This window comes from Photinus pyralis, unplaced genomic scaffold (assembly GCF_008802855.1).
Source record: "Photinus pyralis isolate 1611_PpyrPB1 unplaced genomic scaffold, Ppyr1.3 Ppyr1.4_LG3a, whole genome shotgun sequence".
NCBI lineage: Eukaryota > Metazoa > Arthropoda > Insecta > Coleoptera > Lampyridae > Photinus > Photinus pyralis.
In genome coordinates this window covers 2,021,236-2,039,634 of record NW_022170509.1, presented here as the reverse complement: position 1 = coordinate 2,039,634, position 18,399 = coordinate 2,021,236, and the positions used below count along the sequence as shown (strand labels likewise).

Sequence of the window (18,399 nt, the reverse complement as noted above, 5' to 3'; positions counted from 1 at the left end):
GTGGCTTGAAAGAGATTGCATGGGCTTATCGGATAGCACCGCGTGCGGGATAGAAAATTCAAAAGCGTCTTTGCAATATGTCACTAAATAGGCGCAAAATGGGAATTGGTATTGTCGGTCAAATACTGTCGACTTAAGAGACCACCTTTTCGACAGGTTTTCATCAGGACAATAAGGGTTGTAAATTAAAAACGCAGATTTTGAATTTCTATTTTTAACTACAATCAACATTAAACTATGACATTCAGTGAGGGCACAGAGATTTGAGGTCTCAATAAATATTGCCTGTATATGTTTATTAATTATGATTATGTTTTTTTTAAATGTTTTTTGCTGTTGTACTTCATGCTCAATAAACATTATTATTATTATTATATCGCATTAATTTTTAAAACTAGAAATTACACGCATTCCGACGCAAATAATCGATCATCACAAACTTTTGTATCAATTGTAACACAATCGCGCATCCTGACAGCACACGGCATGCCATATTTCTAAATATTTAATCACGAATTTCTTTATTTTGTTGTATATCAATCCATATGCATGTGTTAAAAAACAAAATGAATGTCAACACTTTATTAGTTCCATAATATTATACCAGTGTAACATCCAAATATGAATATGAAAAGTACAAATAGACAATTCAAAAACACAATAACTTAAAGTATAGCCACTAAACAGTAAAGAAATCACAGGTGGTGACTACAAATATTTATTTTAAAAGAAAATTGAACACTTACAGAAATCTAAATGTAATGAGATATGTATTAACTTTGCGATAAGATTAATACCTTCAATATATTAATTTAACCTTAATACTAATCACAGCATCAAATATTTTTTAATTTAGAGCTTTAATACTTATATATATTTTTCATTGTAACTGTTCAAAAATAAAAAACTCTTATTTGAAGAGCCGTTCTTTTATAGAGGGACGACTACTGAAAACATCTACAACAGTTTATTGCAACAGTCAATTTCAGTTTGTGAAATTACATAACCTATTTTTTAAAATAGTGTCCCAAAAATACTGTCATAAGTATAGCCCTGAGGGGAAAGACACGAATTAAAAGCGTATTGACAGACGATTCCTATCTATCGGAAAACAAGGCACTTATCAGAAAGCTCTAGGTGGTTAAGTTTGTCTGAGAATGGAGCACCTTCATTGATTTTATATTGACTACTTGACCCCAACTACTCAATAAATAACCTTATGCAATATGGCCAGTCTTAAGAGAAGACTAAATTTGTTTAGAAACGAAACTAACACCTATTGTTTCACAATAGAACTTAAGTAGACTAAACAAATGACGAAACAAATTAAAAAATCGTCGCAGGAACCCTAACCCTAACTCATGAGCGACGAGTGATCACATTAAATGCTCCCTTTCTACTGTACTGATGAAATAAATTTAAGGGAGGTGATCACTAGAAGACCCTTAAGTTTTTTGTACATTGCGAAATATCAGTCCATTGGTAAAAGAAAAAGTATCCTAAGACCTTGTGTTGCAGGTGGTATAGGCTCACAATTTGGGTTAATTTAACATGTTTGTGGTTAAACAAGCATGTTAAATAATGCAAATTACGCCTTTAGCAGCCTTAAGGATCTTAATATTTACAATTGATTTTGAACACTAATAAAATAACATAAATACCTACATTTGTACACTTACACAAATGAGTAAATTTATAAAATACTCACTAAATTAAAAACTGCCCCCTTAACTCACACTATCGGCTTTGGCTATTTGCCTCTTTGTATATAAATATATTTCATATAACAACTCGTCAAAATTGTATTTTTTATCGTCAGTAAAATACTCTTCGCAACTGTCCTCTTGATTCGGAAGCGCTATATTTTTAACCTCAAACATAAGTGCCAACCGTGTAGGCTGCTGTTCTTGATCGCCATCGTTCGTTTGCTCACTCTCAATTTTGACTTGTTCCTGATTGCCAGCCTCATTTTCATCCGGATTCGCCTCAGGTTCATCCGGATTCAAATCTTCGTCGTCGGTTGGTACTTCGTCTTCGATTGAATCGTCTCTGCCGGGAGACGTACCGCCTTCCTCGTTCGGAGACGCAGGGACGGGAACGTAAAATTTCCGAATGGAGAAGCCCATGAGCTGCACTCTAAAGACAACAGAATCCTCCTGAAATAATAAAAATAATGTTTTTATCATAATCACATCATTCTACACTGACGCAAGTTTCAGTAAAAAAAACAAAAACAAAAGGGGCTACTAAAAAAAAGATGAACAGGGAAAAGCAGGTAAAAAGAGGGTAAAAACCATGCAGCGTGCAAGATGGTGATTCCTAAGGAAGAATAAAATCTTTAATACTTACAATATACATTAACATAATTAAATTAGTTTACAAAGCGTTTACAAGTTGGGGGGGGGGGGGGGGAGAAAGAGGGAAATTTGGTGACAATGCGTAGTGAATTGAAGGTAAAAATTGTATAGGAAGAAAGTAGGTATAGCGACCCCCGACTGTGGAAAATTCTCCGCCTAATTTTGGGAGTTGGCCAGGAGTGCGAAATCATATTTCAGCAGTTAGAAGTGCGGGGTCATATTTTAGTAATTTATCCAGGGTGCGAGATTGATTACAAATAATTGTCTCCTTTCTAATTGTTTTTTTAATAGGCAATAAAATGAATAAACAAAAATTAGGTAAACGTGGAATTTGCACACGAAGGGGTATTGCAATATCAGTTTCAGGCCACTTTGACCTTGAAATCTGCGCATGCGCCAAGTTCAAGGTAATAGACGCATGCCAAAGGACATTGCTATGGGTCATTAACTGCTTTAAATGTGTTCAACGGAAACTGACCTAAATATGACCTCGCACTACGGGCCAACTACCAAAATGTTACCTTGCACCCTGGACCAACTGCCACGTACCACAGTCAGGTGTTGCTATACCTATGGAAGAATAAGCACAATACAACAAATACATTTTGCATGTAACACTAATAATAAATAAACCACTAATCACAGTTGAAAACAAAATGATTAAAATCTATTGAAATGCCTAAAAGTAGAAATAAACATGAGAGAAGAAATTACAGAAGGCTACCAAATTAAAGTTGAAATATAAAACAAAGTGCAAAAATGTAGGCTATAGAACAAAAAAGACATAGAATAAGAATTTAAGCTGTAAAAGAAGAACGAACAGTATAAAACTTAAATATACATAAATAATATAAAAATATAATGATAAACTCAAAAATAAATCACATTTAATAATCACCAAAATAAAAGTTAAAAACAACAATAATTTCCAAAATGACTGCTTTCGTAGTGCACACAGAACATCTTTCGCACTTCACGTATCAAGAATTTCATTTTATTTTGTATTTTTTGCAGGAATTACATCAATATTTTAAATCATGAAGAATGTAAAGTTGGGAACGATTTTATTTTCACCAATATGTTCAAACAAGCCAATTTACATAAGTATTCATTTGAGAGTGATAAATAGAAAATTTCATTTTTTCTACAACTGTCAAAAAAACCTGTCATTTTCTGACGGATTTCGAAACGCGAAGTACTAGATTTTTAAACGGTTAATTAATAAGTAACGTTGCTATTGACAACGTGCGCGAAATCATCAACAGTGAAAAAAAGTATTTCGCGCACGTGACAAAGTTGAACTTAAACAGCAAATTTAATTAACAATCGGTTCAGTTGTAGAAAAAATATTGTATATAACGCTTGCGCGAAGTTATTTCGCGCATTTGACTGATATTTTGACTCGGCTTCGCCTCGTCAAAATACCTTCAGTCTCAATGCGCGAAACTGAACTTCGCGCTCTTGTTAATTACTGTCAACAGTTTCTTTTTTTTTTGTTCTTGTTTCTTTATCTTTCCTTTACTTTTGAGTGTATTGATTTTTTTTTTTTTTTTTTTTTTCGTTTGTCAAGGTCAATGGTAGAACGCTTGATGCAGACCCTTCTGCATTTAGGCGAATTGATCTTTTTGGATGAGATTGTTTACTTACACATTATATATACACGTCTTTTTTTTGTATTCTACATATATTCAGTCAATAAAGTACAATTATTATTATTATTATTATAACTATTAAATAAAAAAAAATCCGATTGCACATGAGCCCAACATATTTTTTGACTCGGCACTAGTTTTACTTTAGTCGAGTCGCCATCTACATCTACAACCTACATAAAAAGTTTCATTTAGGTATTTAACAAATAAAAAATGGATTGCGCAAATACAAAAGCTATCGTGCACACGGACGGACAAACAGACAGACAGATACACTGACAGACGGGCATACAGACAGACAATACAATCTCAAAAAAATGGGTTTTTTACCATAACTTTTTTCGCAAGCGGCACAGAAAAAATTCCTTCCTTGGTGCAAACCTTGACAGCATAACGAACCAAATAGGGAAAAAAGTAGAAAAACTAGGGGCGGACGGGCAAAGTGCCACAATAGTAAATTTTTTTATTTTTGTGGAATTGTGCAAAAAAGAAGAGTATTACAGTGGAACAAGTTCTATACAATCCGATAAATCTAATAGGGGGGTGGCCCACTCAAATCACAGATACTGAAAGACAAACTAAGTGGCATTTGGGTCAATGTTAAAAAATGGCACAATCAAAATTTGAAAACATTCGCTCGCTTAAAGAGATACAAGGGAAAATCAAAAATTGTCAATATCAGAATGAAAAGAAACACGAAAAAATGTTTATTACAAAATTACTTTCTGGATAATCTGTCGTTTTCAAAATAGGTTACATATACGATGTCCGCAAAAAAGTTACTGGACTAACCTCATTTTTAGATAGAACACCCTGTATGTTTTAATTTAAAAAGATAGCACATTAACATTTTCTTTTTTAATATATAACGCAATCGCAATAGATAGGAAAAACAAAAAATTCAAAATTATTAAACAAGAATTAAAACATTTAAGAAAGGTTCAAATATTAAAAAACAACAAAAAATTAAACATTTTGAAATTTTTTAATTTTTTGAAAAATCTAATATTGCACTTTTTAAATTTCTTTAGTGTTATATTTCTAGAAAGTGAATTTAATATGCTCTTTTCCGAATGAAACATACAGAGCATTCCACTAAAAAAAATGACGTTTGGTCCTATAACTTTTTTACCTGATCCCGTACACTTATTTTAAAACAGCAGATTCTTCAACAGTCTTATAAAGAAACTTGTAAGAAAAATCTCTCTACATCTCCTTTAATAAATATAGGTTCAGAGATTTACAATTTTTTAAATTTCGTATGTCCATTTTTAAATTGAAATATTTTAATCAAAAACTAACATATTAAGAATCTATTTTCCAAAATATAACACTACAAAAATTCCATAATGATTTCAATAGATTCAAAAGATTTAAAAAACCTAAAGATTCAAAAAATTTTTTATCAAATCGTTTGACCTTTTTTTTAAATCTTTTTTGAGCTCTTTTTGAATCATCCTTAGTGTATTATATTTTTTAAAAGTGAATATGCTATTTTTGTAGATTATTAAGCGGCAGAGGAAAGCGATGTAAGCTTTATAGGGAACTTGATGGTGTCCGTCTGTCTGTCCGTGAACACCATAACTGCCAAACGCTTGGACCGATTTGGTTCATGCCACAAGTAATAAGCCTATTGCAAATGGGTCAAATCCAATAACCCCTTGCACAGTTAATATAGACACCACATGTAACAAGGCAATTGAAAATGACTCAAATCCAATGATGCGTAGGGTTACTCTGAGGTGCTGTGCCGCTAGGGGTTTAGTATAGTACAGGGCTTTCCATTTAAAAAAATAAAGTTAGGTCCAATAACTTTTTTGCCTAACCCCGCGTGGCGTGTGATTGTACCTAAAAACAGGTGAGGGTTGCCAATGTGATTGTCACAACGATTGCGGGATTGCGAATCTGATTGCGGGATTGTTTTAGGCGATTGTGAGATTGCAAACGCGATTGTGGGACTGTGAGGGATATTGCCACAGCAATCTGAGGGATTGCAAGCGATTGCAGACAATTTGTGGCAGTATTGCGGGAAGATGTTACCCCCTGGGTTTGATCAGAAACTGTAGGTTTGATTTTTCTTTAAAGAAAGGGTTCCTCAACGAAACTGGCGTACGTACACAGATTTCAGGTATTAATCTATACAAAGTTAGACGCAAATCAGTGGTCACTACCTCCCATTACCGTTTTTAGATCTCAAAATCAACTTAATCAGTGGGGGGAGGGGCTTTAAACAGAAAAATCTTCAGTTGGTACACATTCATCCCAGACAAATGAACGGAGAAATAATATCACTTTTTCAAGAATTTTGGTATGAACTTTCCAAAAGGCGATGAATCCAAAATTCAGAAATCTGATTTTGGTATAAAAATTACCTTTTTTAATTCGAAAATGAATCCCAATTGAAATTTTAAAACATCAAAGCCGTGAGCATAAATTGTATAGTATTTAGACATTCAGTACGCTATATTCAATTGTAAAAATTGGTAGCAATTTTTGATAAACAGTGCAATACAAAATATTACTATTAATATTTGATTGACATCAAAAATGCGAGTCAACAACATTTCTGGAAGACAATCAATTATCAAGAAATTATACTCAATATTTGTTAAGAGTGTTATTAGAAAGTCGAAGAAAACAAAACGACATTAGACTCCATAGATTTTTAAAAGAAAATTTCTTTAACAGAGTAAAAAATCACACAATTAAAATACTATAGAAGAGCCCTGTTTGATCTTCAAATTAAAGTACAAATAAAAACAATTCCTTTTTGAGTAAAGAAACTATTTTTTACGTTTTGAGCTAGAAGCAGGCCACATTTTTTTGAACCAACAGACTGCTGGCTTAGTAGAGTAAAAAAAACCATAATTATGATCGCGTTTTTTACTAGTTGCAGTGCCGCAGGTCTACAAAGCACATTTTTTTACGTTTGGGCACCCTGTGCAGAGCATATCTGAGAAATTGATATTTCTTTCAAGGCGCCATCTGCAGTACAGTGGCTTGCCTAAATTAATTTCGAATTCAGCATTATATTTTTTATTTAGTTTCAGGGCATGATTTTGGGTACTTACGAAATTGGTCATGGTGACCAAATGGGATTGGATGGTGTATCCGTCCGCCGTTAAATTCGGAACTGCCGCTTGTAGCGCCTCTAATAGAGCCAGCTGTCGACTATCCACAGAGTAATGCACGACGGATTCGAGCCTGGGGTCCTGAAGATCAGCCAACACTTTGTAGTGAACACTCAAGAAATGCACACAACACTTTATGTGCTTCCACTGGTAGCCTAATTACATTTCTGTTTTAATGTTACATTTACAGTTTAGGGACACACCTGAAACTTTGAGCGCCACTGTTCTTCCATAAATAAAGTAGACTGCCGCTGCGGCGATGACGCTATAACTGAACAGCAGGTAGTTCGGATCTAAGGTAAACAGGTCCAATAAATTTGACGCGCGAACAAACGCAAACGGCGAATATTGCGGAAACATAAAGTTAAAATTTGGATCCTTTCCCGTATTCTCATTCAAACAGTGGATCTGCATGTACAGATTGAGCCATCCAGTGGGCGTCATAAAATTGAGATCCCACTCCAATGCCTACAAGAAAAAAATTAGATCGCAAAAAGTTACGCCCGTGTACTTACAGATAAGATCGATATTTCGCATTGTACTATGTCTTCACACGAACAAGCGCCATCACAGACGTACGAAAATTCACTCAACTTGGGTGGATATATTTCCTCGAACTTAGCAGCGATAAACAGTGCAGTAATCCCTATCAGCTGTAACTGATTCTTGGGCACTGCTGGATTAACCGTTAAGTAACGGTCAATGTAATCTACCGCTAAGTAAAATGTTGTTCTCGTCAAGTGATATGCCTCGCACACCTCCATTATCCAGTCAATTAATATTGCTCTCATTCGAGGTAGGAAATTGGTGGGATCTTCGAATAGGCGACAGATTCGGTTATGTTTCGTTGCCTCCTCTCGATACACCATCATTTGCCAAACATCTTTACTATCCGCCCATCTCAGAAGCGGCAAAGGCGTCGCTCTTATCTCGCTTGGCGTCCATGAATCGCCAGACTCACTCATTCTACTTCGCTTCCTGCCGGTAGGATAAATAGAGTGTTTTTCTGAATGTGGGGTGTTTTGGTCAAAATTTCGTTTTGATGAAGACGGCTGCACCTTACTACTTAAAAAGTATGATTACCAAGAACAAATGTTACTAGACAAACTAGTGCCAAACACCTAAATTCAATTCATTAACTTTATACCTAAAGACCAGCCATAAATTCAAAATTTTCAGAAGGGATTAAGTACTAGAACAATGAAAAATTTTAAAAAAAATTCACAATCATGATTTGATCTCTTAGGGGAAAAAAGTGTGTGCATCATACCTTGAGTATCGAACGATCGAGTTCAATCGAATTAGTCCATAAATAATGGATTTTGACATAATTTGGTTGCCGAAAATGCGTTAAATTCTTACCTTGGGTGTGAAGTTAACAGTTTTGGTCGTTTTTCCAACGAAATTGATTCAGATGGATTTTTTCTCTTTAATATGGAGGGACAGGAACCTACCCAAGTCGAATCACTATAAAAAATTCGTAAAATTTAAATAAATTCCAAAAATTCAATAAGGTCAAAAATAAAAAAAAATCTGTAAAACCCAAATGCGGAAAATTTTCGACTGTATTCGGCCAAACTCCCAGCGCCTGTGTGAAGTCTCCGTGCGATAATCTGAAAATTAAAAAAGGCACCGTCGAAGCATGCCAGAGACGCCAGTTCTATTAGAGATCAATAAAAAGCCAAAGTCGAAATTCAAAAAATCGATTCCCAGACAATCTACTTTCACTAGAATAAAGAACGTAATGCAAATTTTTATTTCAGAGTAAAATTCATTCATTGTAAACTAGAGAATGTTTATAAAAGAATCGAGTTTGCCAAATTTTAAGGTTCCAACATACAACACGTTAGAGTACATTTTGGGAAAAAATGAATTCCAGAGAAATAAATTTTGGAAAAACTATGTCAAATGGGAAATTTCTGTCAATGTGATGGAGTTTAGGAGAAAAGCTGATATGATCTGAATTGTGGAGAAAATGGGACAATTTAATATATAATGCATCTCACAGAAAAAAAAAGACCTCTAGGGGAAACAATGAAGTTTTTGGGGAAATTACCCAGGAAATATTAGAAAATTTCAATCCAAGAGAAAAAAATCATTAAGGAGATACTACTTTCGTATAAAAAATGAGAAAAATGTAAAGCAAGAAGTCTGGGAAAACAAAAAAATTCTTGAGGAAGATACAGGGTGATTCAGACCACCTGTCAACCCACTTTATAACTTAGGAGCTTAAAAGTCTTTAACAAATAGCCTATGAGGGATCTGATCTTAATAATATTGTTGTTCTCGCTTGGAGATGCGGAGGGCCCGATTGCCATGTACCTGGGGGAACCCTCAAATAGTGTTGTGATGTGTCCTGGAATGCTAGGATTATGACTATATCCGGTTTGCATGATTGGTCTAAATTTGGCTTTATTTTTGAATATCAACATAATTTTTAGTTGCTTGAACAGTGGCCGACAGTGATTTAGTATTTAGTCGCTGCTTGAATTTTTGACCGCGCGTACATATCTCAAGGGATATTTGTGTGTCTGTAGCCGGCTTTACAGAGAGTAACTGTTTCCTCCTGGGCTTGGGTCTTTTAAGTGCCTCAAAATGATGAAATCTAGTGGCTAGGATACGCCGACTTGCACCCAGGCGGCAAATTCGCGCACGACGTATCCAAGAATGGGCATAACATATTATTCGACTTTCATTAAGAGGCTTCTATACCAGTCGCTTAGTTTCTCAGGGGCCTGCGGGGTGTAGATTTAGAGTACCGAGGAGGCGGTACTACAATTCGCAATATCGTTTCCCTCCGTACATTTTCGTATGTAGGTACGCATCTTTCCCTTTCCGTTCCGCGCACACAATATTCAGATTCACTATTATAATCAACAACTCAAACATGAAACAACACCTAAAATAGATGTTGTTGCTATAATCAGCATCGATTGAAATCCGTCAATCAACGCCAATTAATCGGTCTAGACTCTAGTATACCTATTCACGGAGACGCATTTTCCTTGACTATAGAACAATGGGTGACTGTAGAAAAGAAAAGGTGAGCTGAGGCCACATATGAAAGAGGTAACAAAATCCGTATGCAAAAATGGCAAACTGATCTAGGAGTACTAAGACTAATTTTCCTCGGTAGTGAAGGGGTGTCGTGTCGGCACGTCAGGTGGATACCTAAACAATTAATTAGTTTGTTACTTACGTAACTTTCGTAAATCGTAATACTGACCAAACTGATTGCTGTTTTTACCACTCGCACGTGTAAGGGCATTGGGGTAAAAAATGATACCCCACTTTTGACGAAAATACACGTTTTGAAGCACCAGGAATCCGATTCAAACAAAATCTTGATTATGTCCGTCTGTACGCTCATTTCCGGCGAAACGCCTGAACCGATTGGAACCAAATTTGGTACACCAGGCACGTCAAATACGCGGGCCGCGGGCCACATGCGGCCCCCCGCTCTGAAACCTGCGGCCCATCACGATTTTTGTAAATTATAAAATTTAATTGTACCTACCGTGTGTCCTATTTTGGTTGAGACTGCAGTGTATCTCAGCTGTTTTTAAAGATAGACTTGCGGTTTTGTGAAACGCATAATACCACAAACAAAGCCAATCTAGCTGCGTTAGATTCTGAGATACGAGGTGAAAACGAAAAGTTTCTGAGATTTGACTCAAAGTTGGTATTGGGTAAAGGCAACACTATGTATATCTTAACGTCAAGTTCTTATCATTCCTTTTCCTGATTACATTGATGTATCACAACTTATTTTTTTTTTAATTCTAGCGTTGAAACCTTATTTTTTACTTCTTTAAATAGTAGGAAATAATAAATAAATAAATGGAGATTTTGTTTTGTTTATTGTCTCCATTGTAACTACAGCAGTCGATGCCAATCAACAAAAATGGCTGACGGTACACGACATTTTACAATTTTGAAAAATGGTAAATAAATATAGAATGATACATTAATGTAATCTCGAAAAAGAATGCAACAAAATTGATGTTAACATACAATACAAGGTGTTGCATTTAAAAAATATCACATTTGGGCCAAATCTCAGAAACTGTTGTCAAAATTTTTTTTACTACGTCACTGGTTTCTACGTAAAAATACCTAAGATAGGCAGTTTTTACTTTTTTTCTATCTTACATGGGTAGCCAGATATGACAACATCACAAAAAGTCCAGTTTTTCATATTCACCCTATATCTCAGACCTCAGAAACAAACGTAGTTGGATCGATTCTGTTTGTGGTATTGTTTCACAAAAAAGTGGCACAGGGTCGCGAAAACCACAAGTCTCTTATCTTTAAAAGCAGCTGAAATATACTGCAGTCTTAACCAACATAGGACACACGGTACATTTTCTTGAGTGCGTATTAATGATTTTATGATTACATATTTGCATTTTTTCGTTTTTTGTATTATTTTGTATACTTTTTTGTTAATAATAAAAAATCAAAATTTTTTTATGTGGACTTTTTATGATGTCCGCAGCTATAAGTGGAAACTTTATAATGGCCCTTGATGATAAATGAGTTTGATATGTCTGCCGTACACCTATTCATAAACATAAAAGGAAGAACTGAAAATCTTTTGGACAGAATCCCGCATGCGCAAGTGTGTCAAATTCTCATTTCCGGCCTCGTTTCCGGCTAAACGGCTGAACCGACTGGATCCAAATCCAAAAAAGGCAGAATCGCACATGTACAGGTGTGCGGGTGGTATCTGTGTTAGCCACAGCAAATTTTTGGGACACAGTTTCTGAGATTTGTCCCAAAGTTGGCATTTTTTGAATGCAACAGCCTGTATATCTTAATAGGATTTGTTTTTCGTTCTTTTTTTTTGATTACATTTACAACCTATATTTTTTTTAATTTTAGCCTTATTTTTTACGGTTTTTAAATGGTAGGTAGGATTTAGGGAGATTTTGTTTTGTTTATTGCATCAATCGATAAAAATCGCTAGCGGTAGAAGCGTGTCATTTCAAAATTTTGAAAAATATCTAATATAATATATAATCATATAAAAAAGTATAGGTTGTGATACATAAATGTAATCAGGAAAAAGACTGAAAAAAATTGACCTTAAGACCTTAGGATAAATCTCCGTGAATCCATGGTCTACCATTTAAAAACCGTAAAAAATAAGGTTTTTATTTTTGGTTAATAGCTAAAATTTAAAAAAATGTAGATTGTGATACATCAATGTAATCAGAAAAAAGAATGAAACACGATTAACGTTAAGATATACAAGAGTTCTGCATTTAAAAAATATGAACTTTGGGTCAAATCTCAGAAACGATGCTTCACACATTTTTTTACTACGCCACTAGATTCAACGTAAAAATATCTAAACTTGACAGTTTTTCCTTTTTTCTATCTTACATGGTAAGATTTATGATAACATCTCAAAAAATTATACTTTTCACCCTGTATCTCAGACACAAACGTAGCTAGGTTGATTCTGATTTGTGATATTAAAAGTTTCACAAAAAGTGGCACATGGTCGCGAAAACCGCAACAGAAAACAGCTCAGATACACACTGCAGTCTCAACCAAAATAGGACACACGGTACATCGGCCAAATTGTAACTGACTTATCTTATAGTACCTGTAAAACCTTCTGCTTTTATGAGCATTTGTAGGAAGATTGGAAATTAAGTACATAGCTTACTTTTTTGCAAAGCAATGTATGAATTGCAATAATTTGTGAACATTTGAACATCAATCGAAAACCCACAAAAGGAAGAAGAGAGGAATTGGCACTATATAGATACAAAACATCCTAAAATAAAACACTACTATAAGAATTAAAGGGGTTTTTACCTTGGGCAACATTTGGGAGACGAGAAATTTCAAAAGCTATAAATACAAAATGTAATTTTTACTTTGTCTTTTTTAATATTTTTAATCGTTCATGCCTTTTTAAAGAAATTTTTTCTTGCCTTAATAAATTTTTTTATCTTTAATCTTTATTTTTCGAAGTAAATTCCTTCTTCCTAAGTAGTTGGTAAATTTAATTTAATTTTTATTTTGCCTTTTCTTTGGTTTTTTTGACTTTTTTGTTGCTTTTTTGTCTGCTTTTTTAAAGAGTTTTCTTGCCTAACTATCCGCTCTCTGTTGATCAGAAATTCAGAACTACTGTTTTAAAGAAATTTAGGTAGGTATTGCACTTAGATTTTTTAATGTTTTAATTTTCCAATTGTGTGAGCCAACAAATTTAGGAAATGGTTTAAATTTAAATGTATCTATGTACAATGTCTGTGACTGAAGAAAATCTTTTCTTACAAGCCAAATTATATTTTTTTAATTTCATTTTAGTCAATTTGTTTTCAATTGAGTAGATTTTTTTACCACTGCGGCTCGACCGATTCGCAAGTAAAATGATTGTGTAACCTGTCACTTCGGAAATGGCAATATTTCACAAAATTGATCGAGGTAGCACCCAAAACTTTAATTTCATAAATGGTTTTGGTACTTCGCACAACTAAACGCAGCCTAAGCAACGGTACAGCGACAACCTGCAATCGATAGGTGATCTAAGAGCAAGGCTTTACTGTGCGTAGACAGACAAATGAACGGACAGACAGACGGATAATCAGGGATAATATTTTGTTGCATTATAGCGTCTATTCACAGAGATAGGAGATGTCGTACTTCCATTGTTGTACGTATTAGTAAGCTTCTACAGTGCCTACTTTCCTAAAGGGTTCTAGTTAAAACTCAAAGAAAATTATTTTGCTAACTAACTCCGGTAGATTTAAAATTATGTTGGAAAGATAAGAATGAACTCCTCCTTTTATCAAATGGGCGGTAACATGTAACTTAAGTTCGAATTCCACAAGACGTGGCAGCACTTTCCTAATAAAATTTTGCTAGAATTTTACAGTTGCAGCGTCCCGGGCCGTGTCTGTTTACTGGTACATAATAAACTTTTTTCAGTTACTGTGAATGGATTTTGCTAAAGGAAGGTTAAAGCTAGGATTGTATCGAATTTGTTTTGCTACTATTTTTTTTTGTTTAAGATCTACGACCCTTTGACTATTGTCTAAAATAGCAATTCTTTATCGCTCTGTATCTTATGATTTAAAGTTACTATTTAAAATACAATTCGATACAATCCTAGATCTCACCTTTATAAACATCATAAGTCACTGAATTTTAGCAATATTATATTTCGTTTAAGAATAAACAGACACGGCGCGAAACACTTTTAAATAGGGTTTTTGCGCTGGTATAGAAGCCTCTTAAGGTGTTTTAGCTTTTTCTTGCTTTGTCACAAAAACAAGAAATCCATAAAACACTGAATTGAAGTAAAATGTTATCGGTCATCACACATAAAACATAAAAATGTACCCCCTTTTTTCCGGAAGAACTCCCCAAAGCCTTGGTAACATGGCTCCCTGGACAAGCATAATAAATGACTTTACACAGGCGAGGTGTCAGTAGTCATAGACTGCTGTTAATCACAACCTTAATGAAGTTATTTATTTATTTATTTTTAAGTGGCCGGGGTTTCAGCCAAAGCTACTCTACCAAACCAACCCACCATTATACATTCAGAAATGCAAGAACCCGAATTCGAACAAGGGACTTCTAGTACCGCAGTCGAGTGTCAATGCAATTGTCGTGCTATAAAAACAAATCGTAGATTCCGTTAAGTTGAAACCAGAAAAAATATAAACGCATAAAAAAACCGCTTGCAGGTACTGTTGGGTACGATCCTCTAAATAGAAGAAACCTCAGTTCATTTTTACATTTTATTTAGGCTGCTACAAGTAAACTCCCCTCGTCGAAATTTATCCAAATCAAACCTGCTATCCATACACATGATTAAAAAATTTGTCCCAAATGAAACAGGCTTAGCTGCTAGCAGGAACAAGCCTCTACAAAAATAAAAGGCACATAGATAGTGGTCCAATCAGTAACATCTCGTTAGAAACGTTTCGACTACAAGTAAAAACAAATCACAACCTTAGGCCAGGTCTTTCATCTTTTCTTTAAATTTATATGACTTCCATGAATAGATCTATTTAACTGAAACACGGAAGACCGGACCTAAAAGGTACATTCACACCAATTTTGTTACAGACAATTATGAACGAAAGGAGATTTAGTGTATGTCTTTGAAGTTACAGTAAAATCCATCTTAATCTATCAGCTCATCGGACCATATGTCGATTATTGACACTGACCATTAAATCTCCGATTATGGTAGTCACACAAATATAACTATATACTTGGCCTTTAATCAAACGCAAATAAGTTTGTGTTTGGCACTACGCAAGAATGTAATAACGAAAGAAGGCTTACCTAGTGGAAGCTCCCGAACTGCCGTCTTCTGCCATTCTGTGCAAAGAAAAATACTTTAGTCGATAATAAAAACTTTTTTAAAAATTAAATGCCACTTGATCAAGAAAGGTTTTACCTTTGTTTTCGCATTTTTTGGTGAGACGTGTCAATAACAACAATAGTACAAAGCCTTTCGCGTAATCTACAACTCACCTTCGAAAATTTATGAACCAAAGCAGGGACGTTAAAAAAAACGTTACTTGGCGCCAAAACTGCAAATTATTGGTTACATTCCTTCTCGCCAGACAAGATGACACCAATCGCTTCATATTTCATGATATGTTACGTAAATTTACACCTTTGGAAATAAAAAGACTCATACCTTTACGTAAATAAACAATTCTTTTCAATGGCGAGAAGTTTATTGTTACCATCCGAAATGCAGACGAACACTAACCACTAGCTAAAGCTGCCTTTTCGTGCAACAACAAATTACGTATTTTGACTAAAAGGACTGGATAACATAAAGAAAGACTCGAATTATTTTTGCAAAAATAGGGTGCGAAAACTCCTTGCACACGACACCGCAAAAAGACCGGGAAAACTGTAAGGTTATGTGAAAAAATCGGCAATATTACGGGTAACTATTCGTCAAACCGGCGCCCCGGCTTCAGTTTAGGGGTAGATTAACATTATTTAATACAATCGAAAGTTGCACGATCCCTATTTTACAGTAGATTTTCAAAAAAGGCCCCACTGGGACCATACAATGTAGACACGCAAATTTGAGTTAAATACGTAAAATATCGGAGGTATTCGCGCAGACTTACCTTGCAAAATTTGTCGATGAACAAAACTAAAAGAAAATGATCAGTTAAAATACTTTATCATTCTTAAACACGGCGTTAAATGGAGACACAACGAAGAACTTTAAAGCTCTTTAAACTCACGAACTTGTTGAATGAAAAATTGAAAACGAAGTGTCGGCGCATGCGTCCAAACTATGAAACAGGGGCGCACTAGGGAAAATTACGCTGAGGGGCGCCATCAGGGACATATGAAGGTTTTCGCGCTTTTCCAAAACCTACTAAAATGTTTTATTAAGTAAACGTACCCATGGGGGGTGGCACGATATATGGCATTTCTAATCGACCCAGGCCGAAAATCAAAGAGAAGTGCTAGTGATTATAAGTTTAGTAAACGGCTCCCGACAAGTACCTATTACACTATACGTAATATTTCACATCTACTTTGGTAGAATTATTTTTTCAAGGTTCCGGTTCAATAATTTGTCTCTCAACTTCCTGTCTTTCTAGCGCATTTCCACAAAAAATTAAAAAAATGCGCTACTGTGGTCACTTTGTCCATCCGTCTGTCAGCGACGGCCCTACAGCTGTGTCGCTACTAGATCTTTATCTTAAAAGCTATTGTTCTACTTTTTTCGCTATTTGGTTGGTTTGGTTGACACCATATCGAGGCTTACCAAGGCAGACATTTTTTCTGCGTTTATTACTAAAAAAGTTATAGGTAAAAATTGTCTCAGATCGACCCGGAAAAAATTTTTCTTATAGAATGTGGCTTGTAGAATCCACAATTTCAAACAGCTCCAAGATTGGGCTACTAGTTCAAAAGTTACAGCCCTTTGAATTTTCTTTCGAAATTGGTTTCTAGTCTATAACTTTTGATTGAGAAGTCTGATCGAAAAAGTACGAATTGTTTTGGATTCTACGCACCAAAATTAATAAGAAAAAGTGTTTTCCCGAGAAATTTTGGTGCAGTCTATTTTTACACACTGCCTTTGAGGCCCTCAAAAAAAATTGTGTCAGATCGACCCGGAAAAAAAATTTTCTTATAGAATGTGGCCTGTAGAATCCATAATTTCAAACAGTTCCAAGATTGGGCTACTAGTTCAAAAGTTACAGCACTTTGAATTTTTTTTCGAAATTGGTTTCTAGTCTATAACTTTTGATTGAGAAGTCTGATCGAAAAAGTACGAATTGATTTGGATTCTACGCACCAAAATTAAAAAGAAAAAGTGTTTTCCCGAGAAATTTTGGTGTAGTCGATTTTTGGTAAAAAAGGAAGGTTATACACTGCCTTTTTTTGAGCCCCGAAAAAAAAATTGTCTCAGATTGACCCGGAAAAAAATTTTCTTATGGAATGTGGCCTGTAGAATCCATAATTTCAAACAGTTCCAAGATTGGGCTACTAGTTCAAAAGTTACAGCCCTTTGAATTTTCTTTCGAAATTGGTTTCTTTTCTAGTCTATAACTTTTGATTGAGAAGTCTGATCGAAAAAGTACGAATTGTTTTGGATTCTACGCACCAAAATTGGTAAGAAAAAGTGTTTTCCCGGGAAATTTTAATGCGTTGATTTTTGGTAAAAAAAGAAGGTTGTACACTGCCTTTTTTGAGGCCCTCAAAAAAAATTGTCTCAGATCGACCCGGAAAAAATTTTTCTTATAGAATGTGACCTGTAGAATCAATAATTTCAAACAATTCCAAGATTGGGCTACTGGTTCTAAAGTTACAGCTCTTTGAATTTTCTTTCGAAATTGGTTTCTAGTCTATAATTTTTTATTGAGAAGGCTGATCGAAAAAGTATGAATTGTTTTGGATTCTATGCACCAAAATTAATAAGAAAAAGTGTTTTCCCGAGAAATTTTGGTGCAGTCGATTTTTGGTAAGAAAGGAAGGTTACTGCCTTTTTTTGAGGCCCTCAAAAAAAATTGTCTCAGATCGACCCGGAAACAAATTTTTCTTATAGAATGTGGCCTGTAGAATCCATAATTTCAAACAGTTCCAAGATTGGGCTACTAGTTCAAAAGTTACAGCCCTTTGAATTTTCTTTCGACATTGGTTTTTAGTCTATAACTTTTGATTGAGAAGTCTGATCGAAAAAGTACGAATTGTTTCGGATTCTACGCACCAAAATTAATAAGAAAAAGTGTCTTCACGAGAAAT

At 34.8% G+C, this 18,399-nt stretch overlaps 1 protein-coding gene across 2 annotated transcripts; it reads right to left on the bottom strand.

Annotated features, from left to right (window-relative positions):
* Positions 1-567: 567 nt before the first annotated feature.
* Positions 568-16,399, bottom strand: LOC116166179 (G1/S-specific cyclin-E). Of its 2 annotated transcripts, none has more exons than XM_031481043.1 (6): positions 16,266-16,399; positions 15,457-15,492; positions 7,656-8,202; positions 7,344-7,608; positions 7,081-7,295; positions 568-2,156 (listed from the first exon to the last, which is right to left on the bottom strand). In XM_031481043.1, exons 2-6 carry the CDS (start codon positions 15,489-15,491, stop codon positions 1,728-1,730), a joined length of 1,491 nt encoding a protein of 496 aa, XP_031336903.1. In that variant the 5' UTR covers position 15,492; positions 16,266-16,399; the 3' UTR covers positions 568-1,727. The 2 variants fall into 2 exon arrangements, with proteins under 2 accessions (XP_031336903.1, XP_031336902.1); XM_031481042.1 differs by lacking the exon at positions 16,266-16,399 and adding an exon at positions 15,649-16,135.
* Positions 16,400-18,399: the final 2,000 nt, after the last annotated feature.

Coding starts and splice junctions, on each gene's coding strand:
- LOC116166179 (XM_031481042.1), bottom strand. CDS start 15,764: ATGAAGCGATTGGTGTCATCTTGTCTGGCGAGAAGGAATGTAACCAAT. Junction 15,493..15,648: donor TGGTTCATAAATTTTCGAAG/GTGAGTTGTAGA, acceptor TTCTTTGCACAG/AATGGCAGAAGACGGCAGTT. Junction 8,203..15,456: donor AGTTCGGGAGCTTCCACTAG/GTAAGCCTTCTT, acceptor CTTTTTAAGTAG/TAAGGTGCAGCCGTCTTCAT.